This window comes from Actinia tenebrosa, unplaced genomic scaffold (genome assembly GCF_029948245.1).
Source record: "Actinia tenebrosa isolate PJP-AT-01 unplaced genomic scaffold, QUT_ActTen_1.0 PGA_scaffold9__36_contigs__length_13948895, whole genome shotgun sequence".
Classification (NCBI taxonomy): domain Eukaryota; kingdom Metazoa; phylum Cnidaria; class Anthozoa; order Actiniaria; family Actiniidae; genus Actinia; species Actinia tenebrosa.
In genome coordinates, this window is record NW_028292586.1 from 11664613 (window position 1) to 11689029 (window position 24417).

General features: G+C 39.4%; 4 protein-coding genes across 7 annotated transcripts in view; all 4 read left to right on the forward strand.

Moving 5' to 3' along the window:
• LOC116286437 (patatin-like phospholipase domain-containing protein 7) overlaps positions 1 to 1175 on the forward strand; it is a 33515-nt gene extending 32340 nt beyond the window's left edge. For all 3 annotated transcript variants that reach the window (XM_089024719.1, XM_089024720.1, XM_089024721.1), the window contains one exon: positions 97 to 1175. In XM_089024719.1, the coding sequence (XP_088880845.1) occupies positions 97 to 159 (63 nt within the window). In that variant the 3' untranslated portion in view covers positions 160 to 1175. The remainder of the gene's footprint in view (positions 1 to 96) is intronic.
• Positions 1176 to 4189: 3014 nt separating this feature from the next.
• LOC148904843 (uncharacterized) lies at positions 4190 to 6708 on the forward strand. Its single transcript, XM_089024908.1, has 7 exons — positions 4190 to 4813; positions 4912 to 5014; positions 5084 to 5304; positions 5422 to 5471; positions 5681 to 5762; positions 6146 to 6316; positions 6569 to 6708. The coding sequence occupies exons 1-7, from the start codon at positions 4367 to 4369 to the stop codon at positions 6569 to 6571; spliced, it is 1077 nt and encodes a 358-aa protein (XP_088881034.1). The 5' UTR covers positions 4190 to 4366; the 3' UTR covers positions 6572 to 6708.
• A 20-nt stretch (positions 6709 to 6728) lies between these two features.
• LOC148904844 (uncharacterized) lies at positions 6729 to 11865 on the forward strand. Its single transcript, XM_089024907.1, has 9 exons — positions 6729 to 7100; positions 7212 to 7589; positions 7738 to 7918; positions 8425 to 8514; positions 8675 to 8746; positions 8897 to 8957; positions 9172 to 9240; positions 9850 to 10037; positions 10234 to 11865. The coding sequence occupies exons 3-9, from the start codon at positions 7843 to 7845 to the stop codon at positions 10848 to 10850; spliced, it is 1173 nt and encodes a 390-aa protein (XP_088881033.1). The 5' UTR covers positions 6729 to 7100; positions 7212 to 7589; positions 7738 to 7842; the 3' UTR covers positions 10851 to 11865.
• A 1971-nt stretch (positions 11866 to 13836) lies between these two features.
• LOC148904845 (uncharacterized) lies at positions 13837 to 15544 on the forward strand. Of its 2 annotated transcripts, XM_089025186.1 has the most exons (4): positions 13837 to 14189; positions 14256 to 14315; positions 14594 to 14727; positions 15387 to 15544. In XM_089025186.1, the coding sequence occupies exons 1-4, from the start codon at positions 13992 to 13994 to the stop codon at positions 15526 to 15528; spliced, it is 534 nt and encodes a 177-aa protein (XP_088881312.1). In that variant the 5' UTR covers positions 13837 to 13991; the 3' UTR covers positions 15529 to 15544. The 2 variants fall into 2 exon arrangements, with proteins under 2 accessions (XP_088881312.1, XP_088881311.1); XM_089025185.1 differs by having other exon boundaries at positions 13839 to 14315.
• The last annotated feature ends 8873 nt before the right edge of the window (positions 15545 to 24417 follow it).

The window sequence follows — 24417 nt, forward strand, 5'->3', positions numbered from 1 at the left end:
GACGAGGGGGGAGGGGGCCGGGAGTCTTGGGCCAATTTTATCTGTTAACCTACAAATGAAAGACTAAACATTCTTCTCTGTGTGCTTATCTTTCAGTCTGATAACATTCATCTTCGACGCCGTTTACTTGGCAGGGGAATGAGCGATCCTTCAGCTTAGAGTACACGTTCCTTCGTTTGCTTTAATACAGCTTTAATCATTAACGTTGTCCACCGAAAAAAGACGTTTACAAATTTACACATTTGAAATTGAGACCAAAATAAATATCACGTTTTTCCTCGAACGTTCTGGCATAAAACAAACGCTGAAATAACCTTTCTCAATCTTAAATCCTCACTAAATGGTCGGGGCATTCTGGATTTTCGATTCACGACTTGAATTTTACATTTAAAGTTCAGTCTGACGCACACGAGGCAAAGAATACATAATTAAACACGTGATATTTCTTTTAGTCTAAACAAGGGCGCCAGACGGATTGGGTTTTAAATGTGATTGTTTCAGCTATTCGTAGTTTCTAATTGAATTGATAGTTATTGAATGGTTTCCAATCAAATAAGGATATGCTGAAATATTTTTAAAGTATTGTAAAATATTTTACTGTACTGAAGGTAAATTTTATTAACTTATTAAAGGACAGTAATCGCTAACGAAGCGACGCCGGCACTGCTTGGCACGGATAGTGCAGCGGTAAATACTCAGAGCGTTCAGCTGATTCAAACCGGAAAGACCGTTGGTGGACGTGGTAAATATATTCATATCGTACGGCTGATTCGAACCAGAAAGACCGTTGGATGGAAAGTGAACATTATTTAGTGTCCATTTGGAAACAAACATATATCAATTCAACTCAGTAGAAACTACGAATAACTGAAACAATCACACATATTTAAAACCCAATCCGTCTGTCCTGGCGCCCTTGGTCTAAACGTCTAAATGTGTAAATGCCTTTTTTCGGTGGACGACGTTAATGACATATGTGACTGTATCTCATGTTATTATACTAAAATCTGGAACATAAACAGGAATCGTTTGATATTCAAACTGAATGATTTCGGAAAAAATAAGGGTTTTATAGATATGTATTATTTTTTACGTTAACTTTATTATGAATATATGAAATAATAACATTTGGGAAATTATAACGAAAGAAATAAAGTTGGTAGAATACGTTTTAATTATTTGGATATCATTCACAACACTCTCTAAAGCCCCGTTTACACTAGCGATTTTTGCTGCGATTTTTTTGCGATTTTGTCCATAATAAATAATGGTAAAGAATTTACTTTTCCAGATTTTGGAGAAAATATTTTTTAAAGTGAGGTGACCTAAAGAGCTCACCCCGCTAGAAATAATTAATTCAATATCGGTCGACAACAACGCTCTCGGGCATTCCACAATGTTAACGTCGGAACAGGTTCGGCAGAGTATCTGCATAAACACAATGACATTGAAGATGTCGTTATGCAAATATTCTCCCGAACTTAACCGTGTGGAACGACCGAGAGCGTTCAGTGTTGTCGACCGACGAGGTGAGCTCTTTAGGTACACCTCACTTTAAAAAACGTTTTCTCCAAAATTTGGATAGAACGAGCTGTAGAAATTTCACTACCATCTAGATAAAGCTCTGGTCTATTGATGTAGGAAGTTTGAAGAAAAAACTTGGAGTCATTTTAATGAGGCTCTGGTTAGTTTTGGTCTGGCACACATTGGCTCTGGTCTATTGATGTATGAAGTTTGAAGAAAAAACTTGGAGTCATTTTAAGGAGGCTCTGGTTAGTTTTGGTCTGGCACACCTAGCCGCATTGAAACGGCTACAAGTTCATCTTGAATAACTCGATCTGCAAGCGCTTTTCACACAATGACAGGAAAGGATTGAAGGTTTCAAAAGGGATGAATTAGTTTAAAGCGGCCTTTTCATTATGACATAATGATGACATCATAGAAATCGTTTACCGCTTATTTTCTCGAAAACTAGACCTAAACTTTCAAAGCGACTTGCACCAGTCGATAGTATTCATCAAGGCCCTCTACATATTGCAATATGGAAAAAAAGTAAGAGAGCGTTTTACAAATATTACGCGATGAATATTTTCATGGACTTTTACTATCAATTCTAGCGTGTCAACTTTATACCCTCAAAATCGGGACTTGAATTTAGTGGATTCAATATCTTTAGCAGCTAGAATATAGGTGCGGATATAGACACTGTCCTTATTGAGTATGAATCACATTGTGACTTTCTTTCTAACGTTATGGATTTTTTGATATGAAACTAAATGACCCGCATTTGTTGTCAAAAGCGATAGAAAATACAGAAAATATCGAAGAAAGCGGCATTCAAAAAAATCGTCGAACGATTTTTTTCTAAATGAAGTCACTAAAAGATGTATCTTTTGCAAATATTCTCCTTTAATTTCATATGCATTGAAGGGTTTTGAGGCAGTCAAGTAAACTATAAACACGCTCACAACTAACAACACACGACAAGGAATAACGCGGAAGTCAAGCGTGAATATATATATATATATATATATTCATTCATTCATTCCTTCATTCATTTAATTACTTACCTACCTGCCTACCTGCCTACCTGCCTACCTGCCTACCTGCCTACCTGCCTACCTGCCTACCTGCCTACCTGCCTACCTGCCTACCTGCCTACCTGCCTACCTGCCTACCTGCCTACCTGCCTACCTGCCTACCTGCCTACCTGCCTACCTGCCTACCTGCCTACCTGCCTACCTGCCTACCTGCCTACCTGCCTACCTGCCTACCTGCCTACCTGCCTACCTGCCTACCTGCCTACCTGCCTACCTGCCTACCTGCCTACCTGCCTACCTGCCTACCTGCCTACCTGCCTACCTGCCTACCTGCCTACCTGCCTACCTGCCTACCTGCCTACCTGCCTACCTGCCTACCTGCCTACCTGCCTACCTGCCTACCTGCCTACCTGCCTACCTGCCTACCTGCCTACCTGCCTACCTGCCTACCTGCCTACCTGCCTACCTGCCTACCTGCCCTGCCTACCTGCCTACCTGCCTACCTGCCTACCTGCCTACCTGCCTACCTGCCTACCGGCCTACCTGCCTACCTAGGCCGCCTACGGCTCGTGATTTCTATAACTTTTTTCGTGTCCTACAGCTCCAGTCGTGTTTTATCAGAGAACAGAACATAGCTAAGCCTGATCTATTCGCTTTATATAATAGATTTTTACGGGGGAAAAAATAGCGTAAAATTTCACAAAAAAAAGAGTTGTTTACAAAAAGAGCGCGCGTCTGTCGTCCAACTCACGTAAACAAATTTGATCTATGCGATGATTGGCTAAAAACGCGACCTATGGCTTTCTGATTGATCCAGTTTGACAGGTAATGACAGATCTGTACAGGCTGGCATACAACTGGTTTATCGCATTTGTTCAACAGGAAACGAAAATTGCTTGTAAATTTTAGCAAAAAAGCCAAAGAAAACAAGCATTTAACTGCTAGAAGAAATGAAAATTCAAATACTGAAGAGTTTAAAAAACGTTTTCAAAGTTCAGATCGTTAAATGGACATTTAACCTGTACAAACACTCAAGAAAACCAGCTTAGGAACACTTTGAATGCCAAGGAGCCGAGAGACGAGGAGCCGAGAGACGAGGAGCCGAGAGACGAGGAGCCGAGAGACGAGGAGCCGATTTTGATCTTCAAATTTGGAAGAAAGCTAGCAGTGCAGTACTTGGAAAACTTTTTTTTTTTTAGTTGACCCAAAACCATAGTAGTGTAGGTAGTATTTTGTAATCGTAGTCTCGGGCTATTGGAAAACAAATTACGGTAAAAAAAAAAAAAAAAAAAAAAAAACCGTAAATTAGCGTAAAATTGACGATGGTAGTTAGTAAAGTAAGCTTAAGTTTCTTACGATAGATTTGTTCATTCTTGTTAGACTATGATAAAAAAATTAAATTATTTTTTGACTTCTCTAACACCATCACGATCAAGCAAAAAGCTTCTAGTTTAGCGAAATAAGGTCATTGTAATATTCGCAGCACAAACGAAAGAAAGCTTTACTCGTCGAAATGTAGTACCCATCAAATGTGCTTCAAAACGACATATTTTCCTTTTTTAGAGGAAAGACATAATTCTTGATAAAAATAAATGAATATTCACCCTATTCACACGATCGAAATGGCTAATACCCGGCTAAACTAAATTTAGATCAATGGGTCGAAGCCGTCTTAAATGATCATCTAAGTCATCTGAGCAACTAATTACATATTCATATACAATTCGACCAATCAAATCTTTTCACTGGTGAATCTTGGTATATCTAAGGACGCCATTTAGATTTAACAACAATAACACAGTAATCTATGAAGATTTAAGCTTAAAATGCGTCGATTAAAACCCGTTTCATTGAAAGTCAAGAATGTTGGGCGCGATGGAAAAAAGACAACAGTATCTATTCCACTGAGAGTTGATCCTGGAAAGCCGGAGTCTCAAAAGGACAATCGAAATCGAGAAAGCAGCGAGGATACAGCAGAACAAAGCCAAAACATCCCTCTCGACGATCTTTATAACCAGGCATCTGAATTTAAAACACGACATCAAAAACGTATTTTGAGCATTTCTGATAACTGGGATAAAGTACGAGAGAATTTATTAAGTTCTTATATAAAAGAACAGCAACTGCCAGAAAATGTGCGGTGCTTAAACTGCGTGGATGCTATCGCTACGACACGATGTGAATACTGTGGCCCTCACCAGTTCTTTTGTGCGAGATGTGCAAAATCACTACATTGCAACAGAAACAAATTTCATGTACTTGAGCAATGGAAGGCATGTCCTTAAATTAAATTTGTGATAGATTCCATTGAGAATTCATTTAGTTAGTTGAACGATATTATAATTAGCCACTTTCTTTTTGTTCTTGACAGGAGGGAGTATTTGTTCCGCTATATCCGGATGAATCAGTTGTTGGCTATGGCCATACCTGCGATACAATGACGACTAAACTGTTTAGACTCTTGGATGCCTCAGGTAATCTATAAAATATATTTATTTATTATTGGGACACCTTTTAATTTCTGTAAATACTATGCATTTCAGGAAATCATCACCTAAAGTATGTTGAAGTTTGTGACTGTGAGCCACAAGCAGTATCACTGTTGAAATGTCAGTTTTGGCCAGGATCACCAGCCAATCCCACAACAGGATTTAGCTTCAAACTAATGGAACTTGCTGAGAAGGTCTTCCTTCATTGTCAAGTGTCCCTATTAAACTTCTCAGAAGTCATTTCAGAACTGAATCCTCAACTGCAACCAACACATGTAGGTTTTATATGGTACCACCCTTTGTGTCAAAGTATGTTATAAAATCTTGGGTCAATAACTTTGGTGATAGTTTATTTTGTTTTTTAATTATGGTTTAACTTATATGTATTTTAGGTGAATTCCATTTATAATATACTGAATTCAGATTGCTTTGAAGAATTCAGGTATTTGTATATAAACTGTTTAGAGTAATCAAACTTGCCATGCAAAATATTGCCTCCCATTAATACGTATGTCCAAAAAGTAAAGGCTTGAAATGAAAGTTCTACTCTACATTAAACTGATATTTTCTTTCAATTAACATTCACTTGTTGACTTGCTGAACTATTTTATCGAAGTAACAATATTAAACTGGTTTTTTGTCCACATGTAGGCACTTCATGTATGAATACAGGCATTTGACAAAGTATGTTAAAGACCTCTACAATGGCGCATTGTGTCCTTTATGTCCAACGGTACAACTATTTTCGTATTATAACTATCATAAATATCATGATTCTATTAGTTGGAATTAAGTGCATACCTATATGTCTTATTCAGAATAGCATTACGGCAGAATAGCCTTTTTCAAAGTGAGTGGGGAGGGGCATATGCATTGCAGCTGTACGGAGGGAGCATTGCGTGACGACCGACACTAAAAACGGATGCGAGGGAGACTGATAGCCACGTGGCCAGGGCCATAATAAGCCTAGCAATGAACTAACCAATGAAAGAACTTCCCCCAGCCACCCATATTTACCATCCCTTGGCAAGCACTTGCATGCACAATTTTTCTATTTCTTCAAATGAATATATACTGTTAGATTCCTTTTTTTACTCTTCTTCGTTTTTTCAACAGGATGGGGGTGTTCTCATTGAAAGCATGGATGGGTGTTTTGGACTTTGCAGGAAAAAGGAGAAGGGACATCATTTAGGAACACCAAAACATGGAACACTACTATTTGCAGATCAGGATGATGTTGATAACTTTGTCAACAGCTATGGTAAAGCTGGGGCAGACATGGAACAGGTAAAAACCTCTCCGATCTACTTCAGATTATTCATGCATGGCAATGTATTTTTTTGTTGTAGCCCACTAAGCCAGACAAATTTTCCACTCTTTCTGTTACATTCAGAGAAAAAATTACATCTCTTTGCTGTTAAAATTGACGTGTTTAATGACTTTTTATTATGCACACTCCAACGTCACTCCATTGTCACTCCATTGAAAGGGCATTTATATATGACTGTTTTTTATTCCTTATTTTTTACAAAACTGTAGTAAATTCCATGCCGGAGAGGTTCTAACTGCTTTGAGATCCAAGGGGAAAAACAAGCTCTTTGATGAGAAAGGTGTCTTCGGCCGAGTATGCCGACACGATTTTCCTAAAGGATTTCATAACATAAAGCATGGTGAAAGGTAAGAAGCTGTAACTTAATAATTAATATCAAGGATTAGGCCGTTCATTTTTTCACAGATGTAAAATAACGGAATACCAAATTATCATGAATATATGGCATTGCCAAGCAATGTATGATTCTTCATGTCGATGAATTCTCTATAGTCTGTCGGTAAATAATTATTTTTTGAGTATGAAAGGAAATGTATTCCATCAGAAGCTGCAGGTTCTATGCCTTCATGCATACTGTATGTGAAACAGTTTTTGTTGTACTAAGTGTTAAATTCCTTTTCTCTGCACGGAATATCATACTCTGTTTATGAGCTAAAAAAGCTTAGAAGTTTTAATGAGAATGCTAAAAGTAGAGTTATCATCATGTATGACATTGCTTGTCTTTTGTCACAGCATTTAAAGGTTAGTAATATCATAGACTCAGATATAGATGATGAAATTAAGCATTTTATATTATGTAATATAAACTTTTAGAGTGTTTTAGGGTGACTATAATGCCAATCTTATTTGCAGGCTTATATTCCAGAAATTTCAGAAATTACATCTACCCTTCCCCATATGGTATTTTGAAGTCAGAAGTGGCAGACGAATATTAATGTAGTATAGCATGCAACTCTGACGTAGGATGTGTTGTGTTAAATCATCCCTTCAGTCAACATTTCCAAACACTAAAAGTGTGAAATACTTTGTGCTATTTTGCACATAAAATGTAACAAACACTAAATAAATCTTATAGTGTTTACAAGTATGGTTTGTTTGTACTCTAGCTATCTTGTTTTAATTTATAAATTTCTGCATAATTTATAGTGCTCCTCTCAGGAAAGCCTCATAGAAGGTGTTGATGTGGCCATACCCATATTTCACTGCTATGGACACAAGGCTTCATGCCAGGTGAGAAGAAAAACAGTTATTTTTGTATTGGTCTTATGACTGATGCCATTTTGTATCTTAATTTCTATATTTTACCAATTGTATAATAGCTATCCTTCTTGTGTCTCAAATGCTTACTAATTTTCTCAATTTTGCTGCATGTTCAAAGATCCAGTATAGTCCGAGAAGGATTGAAGGTATTGGTTTAACAGATGGTGAAGGAGTAGAACGGTTATGGTCTTTTTTGAGAAGGTTCTCGTGTATTACTAAAGAAATGAGTGCCCACAAAAGAACCAATGTCTTGACTGATGGATTACTTCACTATGGTCATCATTTGTACTTCAAATTTGGTATGTAAAAATTATAATAAGTTACATTTCCCTGATGCCTATATACTGTAACAGTGACATAATATCACCAAACAAGCTGTCAGAATGGCAGTGTTCGTGTTGCTTATGACTACATGTGCATAACATAACATGCTTTTGATGAGTACATTTTATGCTTAAATACTGTACTTTGATAATTTTTTTGAATCAAAGGATGATACTATGTACTAGTTATCTATAGAGTGTGTGCACTCATGTGACTCGAAATACCTTAAGATATGAATGAATTATAACTACATTGTACAATGAAACAGCCACCATAACGAGAGAAGCTAAAAGGTGGTTATAACATAACATGTTACAGTATTTGAGGTCTTTTTAGCTTCCAGGGTAAACTCTTTCTTTTTCTTAAATTACTATACCCACTTCCATTTTCCAAGAAATATAATTAAGATGCAGAAAAAACCGATCAGCTATGATAAAGCTGTGATTTGCAAAATAAATTAATTCATGTTATTTTTTATAAGGTGTTAGTCTTAAAGCAAAATATTTGAGAGCAGAAACTCTTCTCAAGGATGTCACTTCAAAGCTTAAAGCAGTTACCGATAAACTCCCAGGTATTAATTTATCACTATCTGTTCTTAAATGTATAACTTATTATCACGGAAATACTTTAATTTAAATGCTATGCTATTACACACAATCGCACTCCACGCATGCTTTGAGATAATTTCTTCAACTCTTCTTAAATCTATTTTTTATTCTTGTAATACCTAGTTGAATGTGATACTGTCAAGATACAAGAGTGGAAAGATGAAGAAGTACATGCTTTAAAGCCAAAAGAACAAGGTATTTTGAATCATATTTACATGAAATTTCTGTTTTCACAGCAATGATGCATATATGTATATAGCTGTTATTAGAAATGAAACACTTGCTGAAAATAGCTGTCTTTTATTTGTATTCATTTATTTTCATATGTGTAATTTATGTTTAAAGGTTTGATACTGCAGTGGGATGAAACTTACGTAAGCCTCCTTCTTTCAGCTAAAAAGCTCAGGTATGTAAGTGTGGATACATAGCATTCATGTATACCAAGCAATATAATAGTATAGTACTTTTAGGAGGATTTCTGATTTTGCTCATTCCATCTTAATTGTTAGTCTGTGTAGTGTCAGGCCATCCACCTCTCCCCTAGTACAGAATTCCTAATAAAGAATTATAAGTGATAAACCAAATATATTTCCTAAACAGCTCCATTTCTTAATTTGCAGAAATGAATTAAGTTGTGTGCAGGAGGAAGACCAAGAGAAAGTCAGAGATGTAGAAAAGAAAATTAAACGGTAAGTAAGATATTTTCAGTCATGTAGCTTTGTCAATAATTAAACTATGTATAATGTATGAACATTTTAAAGATTTTGTTGCCAAGATTCTATTAATTGTAATGCCAAAATATGAAGATATTACTTTTACTGTCTTAATTGATACGCACTGATTGACAAAACATACAAGACATGAAAATTGGGCAACAGAGGCTAATTTCCACCATCACGTGATCAGGTAGCCATTACAGGAAGCAAAACAATAGAGTCTTTTTCCCCTGGGAAACTGAATCCTTTCTCATGTAAATCCGACACATTAAACCAGATTCACTTGTTCCTGCCTCCTGTCATGTCTGCCATCATGTGATTGTGAAGGTATGATGGTAAAGTCTCTATAGACTGTCATCAATCAAAGAATGTAAAGGTATCGACCAATTTCTGTGTCAGCAGCTTCTTTCCTGTCTCGGTCAGCCCGTAGCAATGAAAACTGGTAAATCTATGTTCCTGTAGAAACCACTGGTTCTGAGGTCCTGCAGAAGAGATAGAGAGAGTGGGGTGTTTGGAGGGGTTTTCCCATGAAGCTGAAACAAGCAATTAAGTATTTACTTACCATTCATGTTTGTGATACAGAAACGAGAAGGCTATAAAAGCCATGGAGAAAAAAAATAATGTAAGAGAAAGATGGTCTGATGTATCCCATGTTTTCATTACTGTCAAGTCGCGACTGAATGATAAAAGAAAAAGCGAACTGTTGCTGAAGTTGCACTGCATGGCATCGGAGAGGTGTTTTTTGGTAGAACTAAAGCGAAAGTATGCAGGTATTGTACCAAAATTCACATGAATAATTAATGTATGTATTTAATTAGCTTCAGGTCCCCACTCTAATTCTAAAAGGCAGAGAAATCCAAAAACATTTTAATGTCAGGGAATTATCAGGGAATACATTTGGTTAAGGAAATTATAAAAATCTCTTGTACTGCATTTTTTGCTGATTGTTGTCATTTTACCTTATAGATGGTCAAGCAATCGCTATAAAGCTTTCGAAACAGATTGACAAAGTTGTGAAATCAATCAACAAGACTTTGTCGGAAGTTAATGGGTTACTGCCTGTTGATAAGCAGATCCTGTATGAAGAGGCTAAGGATCCAAAAAGTAGCCTTTACTCTACGATGACAGATGGAGGCACTACTGTACCAGCCTCTCTAAGGAGACAAATTATTGATTTGTCCTGCCTGAGCAAGAGGTGTGAAGAGGAGATCAACATGTTGAAGGAGGAAATGAGGCGACTTGTTTCCTTTATCCATGATCAAATCAGGCTAATAGACGAATATGTGGATACCCTTCAGCCTGATGTCCCTCTTAATGCAGGATTGACAGCATGCTTGAAGAAAAAAAGGATGGTTTACTCTAACCAAGTTTGCTTTTTGGGACGGTTATGGAGTGGTATCTGGGATACCACAGTTCAGGTGCCACCAGTGAAAACGTATTCTAACCTCAGTGGCATAGATCACACTTTAGCTGAACAGAACTCAGTGGAGCTAAATGACTTGATGTTAATGCGGGAAGATGAAGAGGATGAAAGTTTTGTTTTGGAGCTGTCATCAGATAGTGATTTATCTGATGATGAGTAATGAACAATAATAATAATACTTATAGAGCGTTTTCACATGACGTCACAGCCGCCATATTGGTGTACCTCTGACAATATTTTTGTCATTAGTTTCTTTTGTTAGGTACACCAATATGGCTGCCATCTCTATTGTCAGACATGACGTCACAGCCGCCACATTGGTGTACCTCTGACAATAACTTTGTCATTAGTTTCTTTTGTTAGGTACACCAATATAGCTGCTATCAATATGGTGACTTAACTCTCTAGGGACGGAGTAAAAACGCTATTAGCTTTACAGTTCAAACCATAATAGATGAGGCGGTAAGCCGTGTGGGATGGGCTCGGAAATTTTATAAGAACATGCGTAATGGGTAAATCATGAGCCTTGTATGAAACGACTGAATAAGAGTGCTAATCGGCCTTTCGCAACTTCAAGTCGCGTAAAACATGAGCCCGCTCAACTAGAAACCTTAGACAGTACCATGAACCGTAGCTCAAAATATAGTTAATGGAACGGAATGGTTGGGAAACGTATTGTTCTAGGTTTTTGATTGACTGTATCCATTGTTATATAACGTTGACCGTGCACATAGAAGGAAAAATGTTTCTGTAATTTGTTTACAGTATTAGAGAATATAGAATTCTTTCCCTAAAAAATCGTTCTAAAATAGTTATTTGTTAATTAATCCTATACGACATTATTAATTATGTATCGAAAATAAAATTGCCCTTTTCCATGCTTTCTTACTTATCATACAGTAGCTTAGCTGTATCTGCGATAAAGGGAGTAACTAATGAAACATAAGTCATTTCTTGGCGCAGATAGTTATAGATAAGTTATAGCATTTCTTATCTCAATCATAAACACAAGCGCAAAGAACTGAAAAAAAAGTGTTCATACTTGTAATTGCGCTTATGCACTCGTGTCACGTGATCGTGTTCATGTAATAAAGAAGCCACCATTTCTCTCGGAATATATAAAATAAAGGTTTGTTAACAATTTTTAATAATAAAAAATAGCTTATCTAAGACAATTATTTACGCAGTTACTAGAACCACACTGGTGGTTTTCCCGATTCAGATGAATAAACCCCGTTACAACACAAAACCGTGGAATCAGGGCAGGACCCCACGCCCCTTCCCCTTCTTACGGGTCTGAATAGAACGGAATATGGAAAGCTCTATCTTTCCGTTGGGTATATGATGGGTTACCATGAAAATGTATTCAATGGATAAACTGAATCTTGTATATCATGTCGCAATCTACGTACGTGATACCTGGCTGCAAACGTCAGTCTGTACATTATGCGCCTATCTACTGCCTGCTGATGGAACACGTCGGGACGCACCTTACAGTTCTACCATCGTTTGGACACACAATTTTACACACCAGGGTCCGGTTGTACGAAGCCTGGATAGCGCTATCCGACCGATAAATCTTATCCAGTCGATAAATTTATTGGAAAACAGCATAGACTTACCTATTATTGGATAAGGATTTATCCGCCGGACAGCGCTATCCAGGCTTCAGTGTACAACCAGGGCCAGTAGATCTCGGTAAATAAAGAAATATATATCTATATTTCAATTTCCTGTTTTGTATATTATACCAAGATGCACAAGTCGCTATAACGTAACTGTATCAACCTTCTTGCGGCCATAACGAAATTAGCACATTATAACGAAATTGTCACACGTGTCGAAATTACCGCGAAAAAATCAAAAGAAATGTTTTAATGCCCTAAATAATGGATTTCTTCGCAGATCTAATACATAGGCATTTAGTACTACTAATTGGAACAGTCTAGTTGAATAATTCGGTATGCGAGGGAACGTTATGATGCGAGCTGAATAGTTGAATTTATTCAACTTATACATATATGGGTCAGTATCATATCACTTCACTATGTGGCAGAGCAGCCTCATCGCGTACATACACCGCCGTTGTAATTTTGCAGTTTTCTGGTTTAGATTATTAAATATACTTCATAAAATTGTCGTTTATGGACAACAGTAATGTTTAATGTGTTCTTATAGCCCTAGATATTGAGCAAAGTGTGTTTAAAATACTTTAACTTTTCTACGGATGAGTCGCGATTAGCACATGATTTCGTTATCGCAACTCGTTACCTTTTTGATTGGATGAACATACCGACACTGGTTAATACGGACATGCAGTTGTTAAAGATTAAGGTGGCAGATAAATATATGTACTTGCTTAAAAAATATGTCAACTCTTATTATATAGGATCATGGTTCTGTGTAACGAGACCTATAACGAAAACATAACGAAATTAGCACCACGGCCAACTAAACTGAAAACTGATGTTCGTAGCCGTAGGTCGGCGAGCTACTTGAATGAGTTTAAATTTGGCTCTTTGATAGAGCTTAAATATGTTCAAAATGTACACAACGTACTTTGTTGGAGGAGGGGGGGGGGGGGGGAGTTATGGATTGCTGGTGCGGCGCAGCGTTTTTTTATGGGGGGGGGGGGGGGGGGGGGATGGGGGGAGTGGGCTTACATTTGTAGGTCTATTAATATATATCTACCAAAACCACCTATCTTTTTGAAAAACCGGTGGGGGGGGGGGGGGGGGGGGTGCTCCAGCCCCGGACCCCCAGCCCCAGCCCCACCCCAGCCCCCCTTAATTCCCTATCGTCTTCTCCGCCCCTGGCTTGTGTTATTGTCTTATCATTTTTTAATAAAGTCAAAAGCCAATACAAGTTGCATGTCGTATGTCGTATGATTGGTTCTTCAATGTGAAATGTGAAATGTAATTTTTGTCCTGTGAAATCTGATGTTATTAATTCTAGGTTGATAGTAAACATAAGACGAAAGAATAACTATACAACAAATAAAACACATGTGTTGGATTCCATGCTTAACCCCATATACTGTACCCCCATAAAGTTACCTTTTACACTCTACCGGTTAAATATGTAAAAAGTATCCTATCCTTTACTCCTCTATATATATCCGATACTGCAAGCGGAACCCCATTTCCTCACTAGTAAATGAAACCAGTGACTGGGTACTAGTCTATGGACACTAATGCATTGCGGCCTTTAAAATACTTGTATTTTTTTAAATTGTCAGTGATATTCAGCCACAACGAAATCATTTTAATTAACTTTCTTATATCGCTTTTATAGATAAGAAATGTATTTCCATTATGAATCTGGATACGATGCTATTGACCTTGTCGGTCAACTTCGCCAAGAAAAAAAAGTGGCAAAGGAGATTGGTTTGTCGTATAGGAGCAATTTTCTTAGTCTCATGCAAAATCTAGTGTGCCATTTCCACGGAATCAGAGAAGTGGGCTCAATACCTGCACCTCGAGCTCGAATGTCATCGGAGGTAATAAAAATGAAAATGTCCAATGAGTCTCATAAGATTATGGACTATTTAAATGATCCTGCACAGAAGGCTGAGACGAAGAATGGAGAAGAAATACATCGAAAGGTTTATAAATATCCATGCAGTGTAAGTATAAAGCTAATAAGAGTTTAAGATTACTTTATATACAACAATTATAAAGTAATACTGTAATTTAAAGCTCTTATGATTATTAATGCTTATATAAGTCTATATCAGTTTGGCGATAAATAGTCATTTCTTTAAATTATAATTATAGCAGATCCATCTTAATAGGTGTTAACTGGGGAATAGGTCAGAAATATACAGCTGTCATTCTCGTGCCTTCACATTTTAGGGGTCTTAAACGTTTTTGACCTTGGATTATTTATTCACTTTATTTCTAGATTTGCAAAAAGGAATATAATAATATTTCAAACCACATGAGGCATGCACATAAACTCAGTAAAAGTCAAATAGAGGAACTTAAGAAAGAAAAGAATCAGAAAAGGGCACAAGGCAATCAGGAAAAGGAAAAGAAGTAAGTCCTTTATAATATAAGCTTAAGCATCACAAAAAGTTAAAACTTTATGAAACCAAAATATATGAATAAGTGAAGAGATAAATTACAGATTGAATGACATCACTTGCATCAATTTTTTAGTTCCTTAACCATGCCCTTTGAGTCTGAAATCTCTACATTCATGCATCATACTCTTCTAGAATTGATATAAAACTTAAATATAGAAGAAAGATAAAAATGAATTAAAACATTGTTTTCAATTACTCAACAAATGATGAGTGATGTGACATGACTTTGTATTTCATTACCTATACTTCCTACGTGCAACTCTATTTCCAACCCGTTCACAATCACATTTTGATATTTGTAAGTAAAGACTATCTAAAAATAACCCCCAATATGACACCTCACAGTAATTTATCTCCTGGGGGAACATTTGGGGACACCAAGAAACATTTGAAATTTCAAAGAGAAGCTGTTTAAAGGTCATTAATATACATGTAGCTATTCTATTTGCTTGTTGTATAGAGTTGTACTATCTAATTTTTTTTTCAGGATTTTCTAGGTTTTTTTTTCTGTCTATGGTTTATGTCTCTGTTACATGATCATTTGTGCAATGTAATAATTTAAGGATAGCATTCATGACATTGATTGCATTTTTTGTATATCTTTTGCAGCAGTAAAAAGAGGTCTATGATATGTTGCCCACTGAAGGGATGTACATGGGTTGGACGACGTTATGATTACCACTTGCCAAAAGTCCATGCAATTAAGAAGGGTTCTAAAAAGTACCTATCACTGATTAACAAAAAATCTTGAATTAGAGTATATTACAATTTATAATATAGATATCGATGAAATACAAGGTTTTCTCTAGTGTCGAAAACTTGATATCTCATGTAATATCCTCTATATAATTATTAAAATTGAAAATATAGTTAAATTTATTGAAAAATTTTTTGTTTATACATCGATAAGGTTATTGAAGGTTTTGTTACATGTTGCATTCCTGGCCCAAAATGTACTATGCATGGGTGTTGTGAATACAATCAGCAAAAGGTCATAACCATAACATATAATGTGAAAATGCTTGAAATAGCCCTTATCGTAGATTAGCACGCCACACCAACAAACCAGCGGTATCGTGATGAACGTAGCATCAAAACGAGACTATCGGGTCGAGCTTCGGATAATTTGCTAAGAAATTTACTACAAATATTCGAGAGATTACTACATTTTGATAGATATCTTTGATATACAAAGTATTTCGTAGTTTTTCTAACTATGGTCAAACGCTATATAGCTTTTGGATGTATGAACAGTAGTTCGGAGGCAGAAAGCAAGGAATTATCGTGGCTTTGCTACCATTGATAACTGTAAAAATGGCTCGCTTAAATGGCATTTAAGCGGCATGGCTCATCAGTCAAAATACGTAGAGAACTGAGTTACATAAGTTTTACATTTATAGTTGGCATTTCGAACATGAATGCTTTATTAAGCCACTGGGATGACAGATAATTGATTTGAAGCCGAGATCTTTGCAGTCCAATAATTTTTTATACTGTAAAACACTGCATACGAGGGCTCTTATAGTCTATTCGTACGGCAGTCAATTTCGTTCTGTAGTTCTCAAGTGTTAAAAAGAAATGTTCGAATCTTAACTATCCTATCTTCGTTCAGAAAAAGAAAGCGAATAGCTTTTATACACTTAAAAACTTACGGCTATGAAATAAGCGCCGAATAACTCGATGATCACGATGAACTAGCAGACTGTGCTGACACACGGCTTCAAAACAAGAACTTCGTGATTGCAGCATAAAAGACTATAAACATAACAAACTTTCATGGAATATGACTTAGTAAAGCTCTTCTGTATCACTTATTGTTTCTTAACAAACATAGGATAGTTCGTTCGATTCAAGTTTTTTAAATTACCAAAAGCCGACTGCCGTGATCAATGGTTTACATTATGTTTACGTTTATTATGCCGTACGAACGGTCACTCCGTTTCTATCTCAGTGGCTTATTTAAGGTAAAAGCGAACTTTGTGGCATAGATACTGGCTTCAAACAAATCCCCCTATCCTCCATGTGGCTTAAAAAAGCATTTAGCTTTGAAATTATTGCTACAAATGTAATAATTGTGTTACTTGGAGGGTTCTTTCTCAGTGGCTTTTCTGCGGCAAATTACGAACTTTGTTCGATGGCAAATGCCGATTCCTTGCCTTCTGCCTACAAAACTCTGTCCGTACATCCAAAAGCTATATAGTTTTGACCATAGTTAGAAAGACTACAAAATACTTTTCATATCAAAGATATCTATCAAAATGTAGTGTTCCATCGAAGATTTGTAGTAAATTTCTTAGCAAATCATCCGAAGCTCGACCCGATAGTCTCGTTTTGATGCTACGTTCATCACGATACCGCTGGTTTGTTGGGGTGGCGTGCTCATCTACGATAAGAGCTATTGAAAAGCTGAATTCCTGTGACGTATTTTCTGTTTAATTTTGTATAGAAAACATGGTTTTGAGTTCATATCTATGTTTCTATACTCTGATAAAACATAGCTTTTCAGCCAATCAGAGCGCGCGTTCGTGAAAATCTATTATATAAATATATATAAATTGAAAAAGCTACATTTAAAAATCAAAAATCTCTCACATTAATACTTTTCAAGCAGCAGTTCCGCAAAGTTCGATGAGATTTTTTCCCTATGGCAGTATATTATTCACGCTAAAGACTATTTCTAATTTGCCAGTAAAGCTTAAATAAATCTCATCGGGGTTAAATTGCAAGCCGGCCGTATGGAAATAACAACAGATTAAAGTTTTAATATAAGAAAGAATAAACTGAAAATCAATTCTAAAAATAGATAGAACGAACCCTGCCGAAGCTTGCGCTAATGGCGCTGCTTGTACTGAAGTTCGCCACAACTTTGAAATAAGGATGTAATTGAAAGTTCATAAGAATTTAATAACTCTCGCGCCTTTGTTTAAAAAAAAATATCAAGAATGTCAATAAACGAAAATCTTATTATTACATTGAAATTGATATGGGAAATCTATTGACTTCTTGATAAGCCCATTAGCCACCCACGCAATGAGAGATGTAGTCCAAACTTTAATACTTGGGTAAAACCTGAACTAGATAGGACAAGTGGTCCAAACATGTGAAAATTGATGCTGTTTTGTTTCTCTCAGTTTCAGGATGATTCGTCTTTTGACACTCCTTTTTTTTTTTTTTTTTTTTTTTTATTCTGCTGTGAGTTCCATTTCTTTTTTTGCTGACGCTCAGAAATGCTTAAGTTTTCGTTTTTCTCGTCAACTGAATACGAAGCTGCGATGCTTAATTTACAAAACACTGCCGGTTGTCAATCACCTTGACTGTCCAAAAAAAAATGCGTTGTAGAATTGAACTGTTTCTCTATCAACTTTTACCGAAGTGAAAATGGAACAAACGTTTGTGAGATATTCAAAGGTACGAAAAGTTATTTGGAAAATCCAGATTGTCTTGTATGGAAAAAAGAAAGTAGCAGCAGTTAGGCGGACTCGCGAAGCGCCGGCATTGCCAAAAATCACAAGTCGAAAAACACCAGGGGGGGGGTGGGTTTTTGGAGGTCGGTAACCCGCGGAACAGGGGGTCTTGCGCGATCCGCCGGCAGCGCGAAAGGTGCCTAACTGCTGCTCTGTTGGGGTCGCAAATGGAGGGAAAGATATTCTTTAGATATACATGGCATCCGTCAACGACATTCAAAACGAAACTGTGCGCAGGCTGGGAAATCAGGTGATGGATAACTCAGATGCGGATTTTGTCTTCGCTACATTCATAGAGGGCAAGACAGACAAGACTATGAATCACGAGATGGCTGAAAGGATAATCGACAGAATGCCGGACGGTGACTACCGTTTGGAGTTGACGTTCGTGAAGTATTTGGACGGCGAGTGGGTGATAGAAAAGGGCCGTAATCCCATCAGGGCGTCTGGCAAGCAGAGTTTGTTCGTCTTGAATAAACATACGAGACCAGGGGCATTGGAGGGAATTGACATGCTCTTCTATGAGGTCGCTTACCCGGTTACCGTGGTCATTTACGGCGCGTACGAGATTAAGGAGCCGGATGTTAAGAAGTTGCGACCAATGCGACATCCGGGTAATTGTGTCGGGAAGTTGGTAAGAGAGTTCTTCGAAGATTCCTCTCGTGGCGGTAAGCTTACGCCCAAGAGGAGAGAAGCCATCAGGAAATGGGAAAATGACACTTATAAGACTGGAGGCTCTATTGAGAACATCAAGAAGTTAGAGACGGCCTTAGAACGCCGCATACACGTGAAGGACATCACGGACGGTTGCATTTACGAAGGGACGAAAAAATATGGAGGTAGAGGTGCCCCCATTGTCATCTACCAACACAACGGACACGCTTGGCGAGAACTTAGGTTCCCCAAAAAGAAGGAAACTAAGGTTTATAAAATGTCACCGTTGGCAGAATTAGTCCACGAGAATTCCGTTTGGTTAATGGACGCGGAAGGAAGTCAGTTCATGACGCAGGATGGTACTCTCTACAGGCCCCAAGTAGAACACCAACGCATTCAAAGTGCGTGTGAAACCTTAGGGGAAGACTTTGCAGACGAGGTCCTTAGCTCTCGTAGTTTGGACTTTCTAGCCGCAAAGAAAAGGAACGGATGGAAGTCCACGCCTAAGGAATTCGCCGACATAGCAAAAGCTTGTGTAGAGCACGGCCATGGAGGTCTGTGGAACATGGAGTATGACGAGAACGAATACGTCTCCTTAGACATGAAACATTGTTACCCCGCCAGTTTTAAAGGCCTTGGGGATTGTAAGGAGTATTACGACCACTACGGGCATCCAGATTCGCAGTTCTTTCGCGTGTCTTTGCCCGGTAAATATGACGCCCCCAAGTCTACGGGGTTCGTAAGATTGACAACATGGAAGTTAGCAAAGGGTTTACATCCGATAATTTACGCGTGGTATGGGAAACACCTGCAGGAGAAAGAATGGATTCCCATACCCCTGCTGAAGTTTCTCGAAGAGCGCGAGCTTCTCACATACACCGCGCATGAAGCCATATTGTGTCATTCTGCATTTACGAAATGGCTTCCGGAGCATAACCCCACTGCTAGAATCGTCATAGGCAACTTCACCCAAGGCGCGAAAGAAGGAGAAAAGCACATGCAGCGGCGTTTGATAACCGATGACGGAGAGTTGAGCTTCCTCGTAAAACGTGCACATGAGCAAGGAACTATGGTGTCCGTAGAGAAGTGGAATTATTTCATAGAAGGCCAAGGGGAACGGATATGGAATGCGTTGTGTTATTACCAAGATCATCGCCCGCAATATTACCATTTACGCGCCAGCATGCTCGCATATGCGCATATTAATCTATTGTCAATGCTGTTGCGGTTTGACAAAGAGGACGTTCCACGCGTGGCCACGGATTCTTTGTATGTGAAGCCCGAAGTGTTAGAAAAAATGCAAGAGTTTTACACGGAGGACGAACTCGCGGAAAGTGGTCAATGGCGTATAAAAGATGAAGAGATAAAAGCCTGGAGAGAACGTGTGGAATACCACGGGGAACACGTAAAAGGTGCCACCGTCCCCACCGTGGAGCCATTGCCATCCGTTGACGACCCCATTTCTTACCAACGCTTTTCGTACCTGTACGGGCCGGGAGGCAGCGGTAAGACCACCAGGGTTTTGGAATTATTTCCTCGCGTGAAGGTGTTAACGCCGACACACCGCCTTGAAAGAGAATTGACGGAGATGGGTTACGACGCGCAAACGTACCACAGCTTCTTTCGCTGGAACGGTCAAAAGTGGGTGCCGGAAGCAATACGCGACATACCCCCGGTGATATTATGGGATGAGATTTGCACCGTGCCATTAGAAATCCTGCAGGAATTTGTAGACTTCCTCCGCGGAAAGTGTCAAGTTATATTTGCCGGAGATCCATGCCAACCTCCTCCCATTTGCGGAGAAATGCCCCATAAATGGTTAAAAGGAATGGTAGACCATGCAGAGGAAATCAACGCCGACTACCGCAGCAAGGATCAAGTAAGAAACTTAAAGGCGGAACTTCGGGGCCTCAGTGATGCCGAGCAAAACAAGACGCTGCGTAAGCATGTACGAGCGAAGTCTTACGAGGACTTCCTTTGCGCGTGGCATCCAGAGGATTTGGTGTTGAGCAGCAAGCGCGCAGCACAATCGCGAATACAGAAAGATTTGTTAAGCGTACACCGCGAAAGATTCCCTGGCCATTTGGTGCCCGTTTGCTACAAGCCCCACGATACCCGCATGCAGAAGAGAGACGTGTGGGTGCCGGGCACCGACGTCCAACTGCGAAACGCGGTAACTCATGATAAAGTCTGGGTGCCTATGGGAAAGGCTGAAAAAATAACCTCCCATCCAGATTGGCGTTTGGGATATTGTATGACAGTCCACAGCGCGCAAGGGCTTACCATAAAAGAAACCTTATGGATCATAGACCAGCGGTTATATTGGAGTAATTTGATATATACCGCTGTGAGCCGTGTGGAGCATGCCAAACAGTTGCGGAGGGCTTGGGGTCCGCAATTGCGTTACGATAAAACGCCAGAAGATATAGCAAAGGAGAACATTGCTAAGAAACTCCTTCGCTACAAAAGACACGACGAAGAAAAAAATATGACGTTCGACCTATGCGTGGACGACGTCTATAAGGAAGGGGCACGGTGTGCCAAGTGTAACATACCTCTACTATGGAGGTTTGACCCAAATGACGATCAGCAGTTCTCCGTGGATCGTATAAGTAATAAGCGCGGGCATTGCAGAGGCAACGTAAGACTGACGTGCCTAGAGTGCAATCGGGCGCGCGGTGCTGCGCTACTTTGAAGGGCAGCTAGCACTACTCTGAGTCTTTGGGGACCATGAGCAGCTCTTCCTTGACAAATCCGCGACTTGGGCCATTTAGGTAATACAACACGGGTTGCCCTTCCGTGGTGACGGACTTCGAAATCTCATACGTTTCCAGGGACCAGTTAGGATCCGTGGCTCTCTTACTGCCACCTTCGAGTTCCCCCGGCTGATAGAGGTATCTGACCACTATGTTGCGGGGGAGCTTTTTTTCCTTCAGTCCGACCGCCCTCGAACTTCTGACGTAGGACTTGTGTTCCACGTGTTTATTTTTTATGGCATCCTTGGGTTTTATTCCCGTAGCCCTGGTCGACTCGTTGTTCAAAGCCACGATGACCTGGGGGAGCCTCTGAGTCCATTCCCTGTTGCGTTTGGAGGGATCTTCCAGCTCTTTCCAATACTGGTATCCAAAGAGACGCTCGGCCAGGGTCTTATTGAATCTTTCGACGATGCTCTGACCCCTGTGGTACTCAGCTTCGGCTCTCCTAATCTTAGTGCTGTGGTCTTTCAGGGTTTTGGTAACCACGCCCATGAACTCCGTCCCCGCATCCACTTGCAGCAGCTTAGGCCATTTCAAAACGCGCTTATAAATCCTACCTAGCGCTTCTGCGACTTCCCCAGAATCCTTGCTGGTTATGGGTTCGGCGTCCTTATATCTGCTTGCGATATCAACTACGGTCAAAGCGTATCTATAGGTCTTTCTTCTCACCTTGTCGTGCGGTAAGAAAAGCAAATCTGCCTGATGAACTTCATTGGGGGTATTTACGGTGAAGCTGGGCCTGGGAATGTACTTAGGCACGGGAAGATAAACCTGCCAGAGGGTTTGTTTTCTTAGCCAGTTCTTAGCCGTTTCTTCTGATACCCTGGCCGCGGTCGCGAGTTTCTTGATAGCTGATGCTCCTCTCCAATAGCCTTCAGGTCCATAGTAAATCCTTTTGAGTTTATCCTCTACGCGGCCCATTATATGAATTCCAGGACGAGATTGATTTGACGTCCGTTAAAATCCACCGTCTTTCCGTCCACTTTAATGGTGATGTTTATGCTTTCTACCAAATTAGACAAGTCATAGCTCAAAGAAATGGGAGTGTATTCTACCAGATCGAATGGATTACCTTTGGGCAGGAACTTAGACATAAGAGAAGACTTTTCTCCATTGTTGTAACTATGGACTAAATCGCAATAGACTTCGTAAGAGGATGCGACTTTCCATTTCACGGATATGGCTGTGTTGGTAATCGTCTGGTAATCGCCTGAGGCACATAATAAAGATCCCAATGGGTCAGACTTTCCAAAAGTCATTGAATAATTTGACATATTATGTTTGAGGGTCATTTCGTGCGGCAATCCTGTGGTGAGAGTATAACCGTGTTTTGCTAATTCCTTGGCCAGTGTGATTGGTGTGTAATGTCCATCGGGCAGCAATACGGCTTGATAGTTAGATCCTCCTGTATGCTCAGTGACTATGCCCCTAATCAGGTTATACCAAGAATTGTACAAAGAGCAACTTATGAGCCTAACCTTATGGGCTTTGATGGGGGGATTCAGATAAGTGGTAAAGTCATTCTTGTCGCTTTCCAAAAAGACGATCATATATTTCAGGAAACACAGTTTCCTTCTAGAAGTAAGCTACGCTTGCTGACTTAGACTAAATACGCCAAAGCTACGCCTCCCGCCAGCCCTGCAACTCCCACGAATACCAATTCATTGTCTTTTTGTTTCTTAGAAGGCTGGTAGTAATTCTTAAAGTCAGGCTTCTTTAACGCCACTGTGGGATGCGCTTGCGCATAAAGTTTGAAGGCGTAGTCTGTGTTTTCGAAGTTCTTATCCGCCTGCATTTTGTCTTGGTAGTTCTTGTCCAACCAATCCCTGTAGGCTTGTCTTTTTTCATTCCAAGCTGCCACGTCCCGCTGATATTTCTCCAGCGCTAAGTCGTGTCTCTTCCTTTCGGCGGCTAAATCTCCGCTTTTGTCGCCTCTGACTAATCTATCCAAATACTGACCACCATAATTAGCTCCAGTGAATGCTAAAGCTGCAATAACTCCACCTGCGACCACGCTAACCATTATATGTTAGGTAGGTACTTTTCCTTCTGTAGGTAATTCTTTGCCATGATAGCCCCGCCTACGGCAGCGGTCATCTTAGCAAAATTAGCGAAGCTCTTGCTTGGGTCTTCAGTAAAGTCTTCTTTGAGCACTTTCTTACCTACCCAACCAATACCCGCAACGATGGAAGTAATGATAGCTGCTTCTTCAACAGTTTTCAACAACGCGGTCGACATTATATTACAAAGCGAGAAGGTTATTCCATTTCAGGGATCTTACTTTTTCTAACAGCCTGTTCCTGCACGGGCGCGTGATATGTTGCGGCCTCCCACTTTACTTTTGGCTTCGTAGCCCGCCATTGTAAGTAGAGGCTGCCTGCTGCTATAGCAACTCCTAACGCGCCAATGACGTATCCCGGATTCCAAAAGGATCCCTCTTCTTTTTCCTCCACCTTTTCTTCTTTTTTGGCTTTGTTCTTCTTGTTCATCTCCGCGAGCTTCTTCCCCGCGGCAACTCTGCCTGGAGATTTAGCCTTGGTAATCTTTTGCTCGGGCTGCTCTGCCTTCGACTCTGGTTCACTCATTTATATCTAAGGACTTGAAGGACTTGATAAGTACTTGAGAATGACTTAAGGATGACTTGACAATGACTTGACTAAGTACTTGACAATGACTTGACTAAGTACTTGACAACGACTTAAGTAAGTACTTGAGGCGACTTGACTAAGTACTTAAGGATAACTTGACTAAGTACTTGTGGCGACT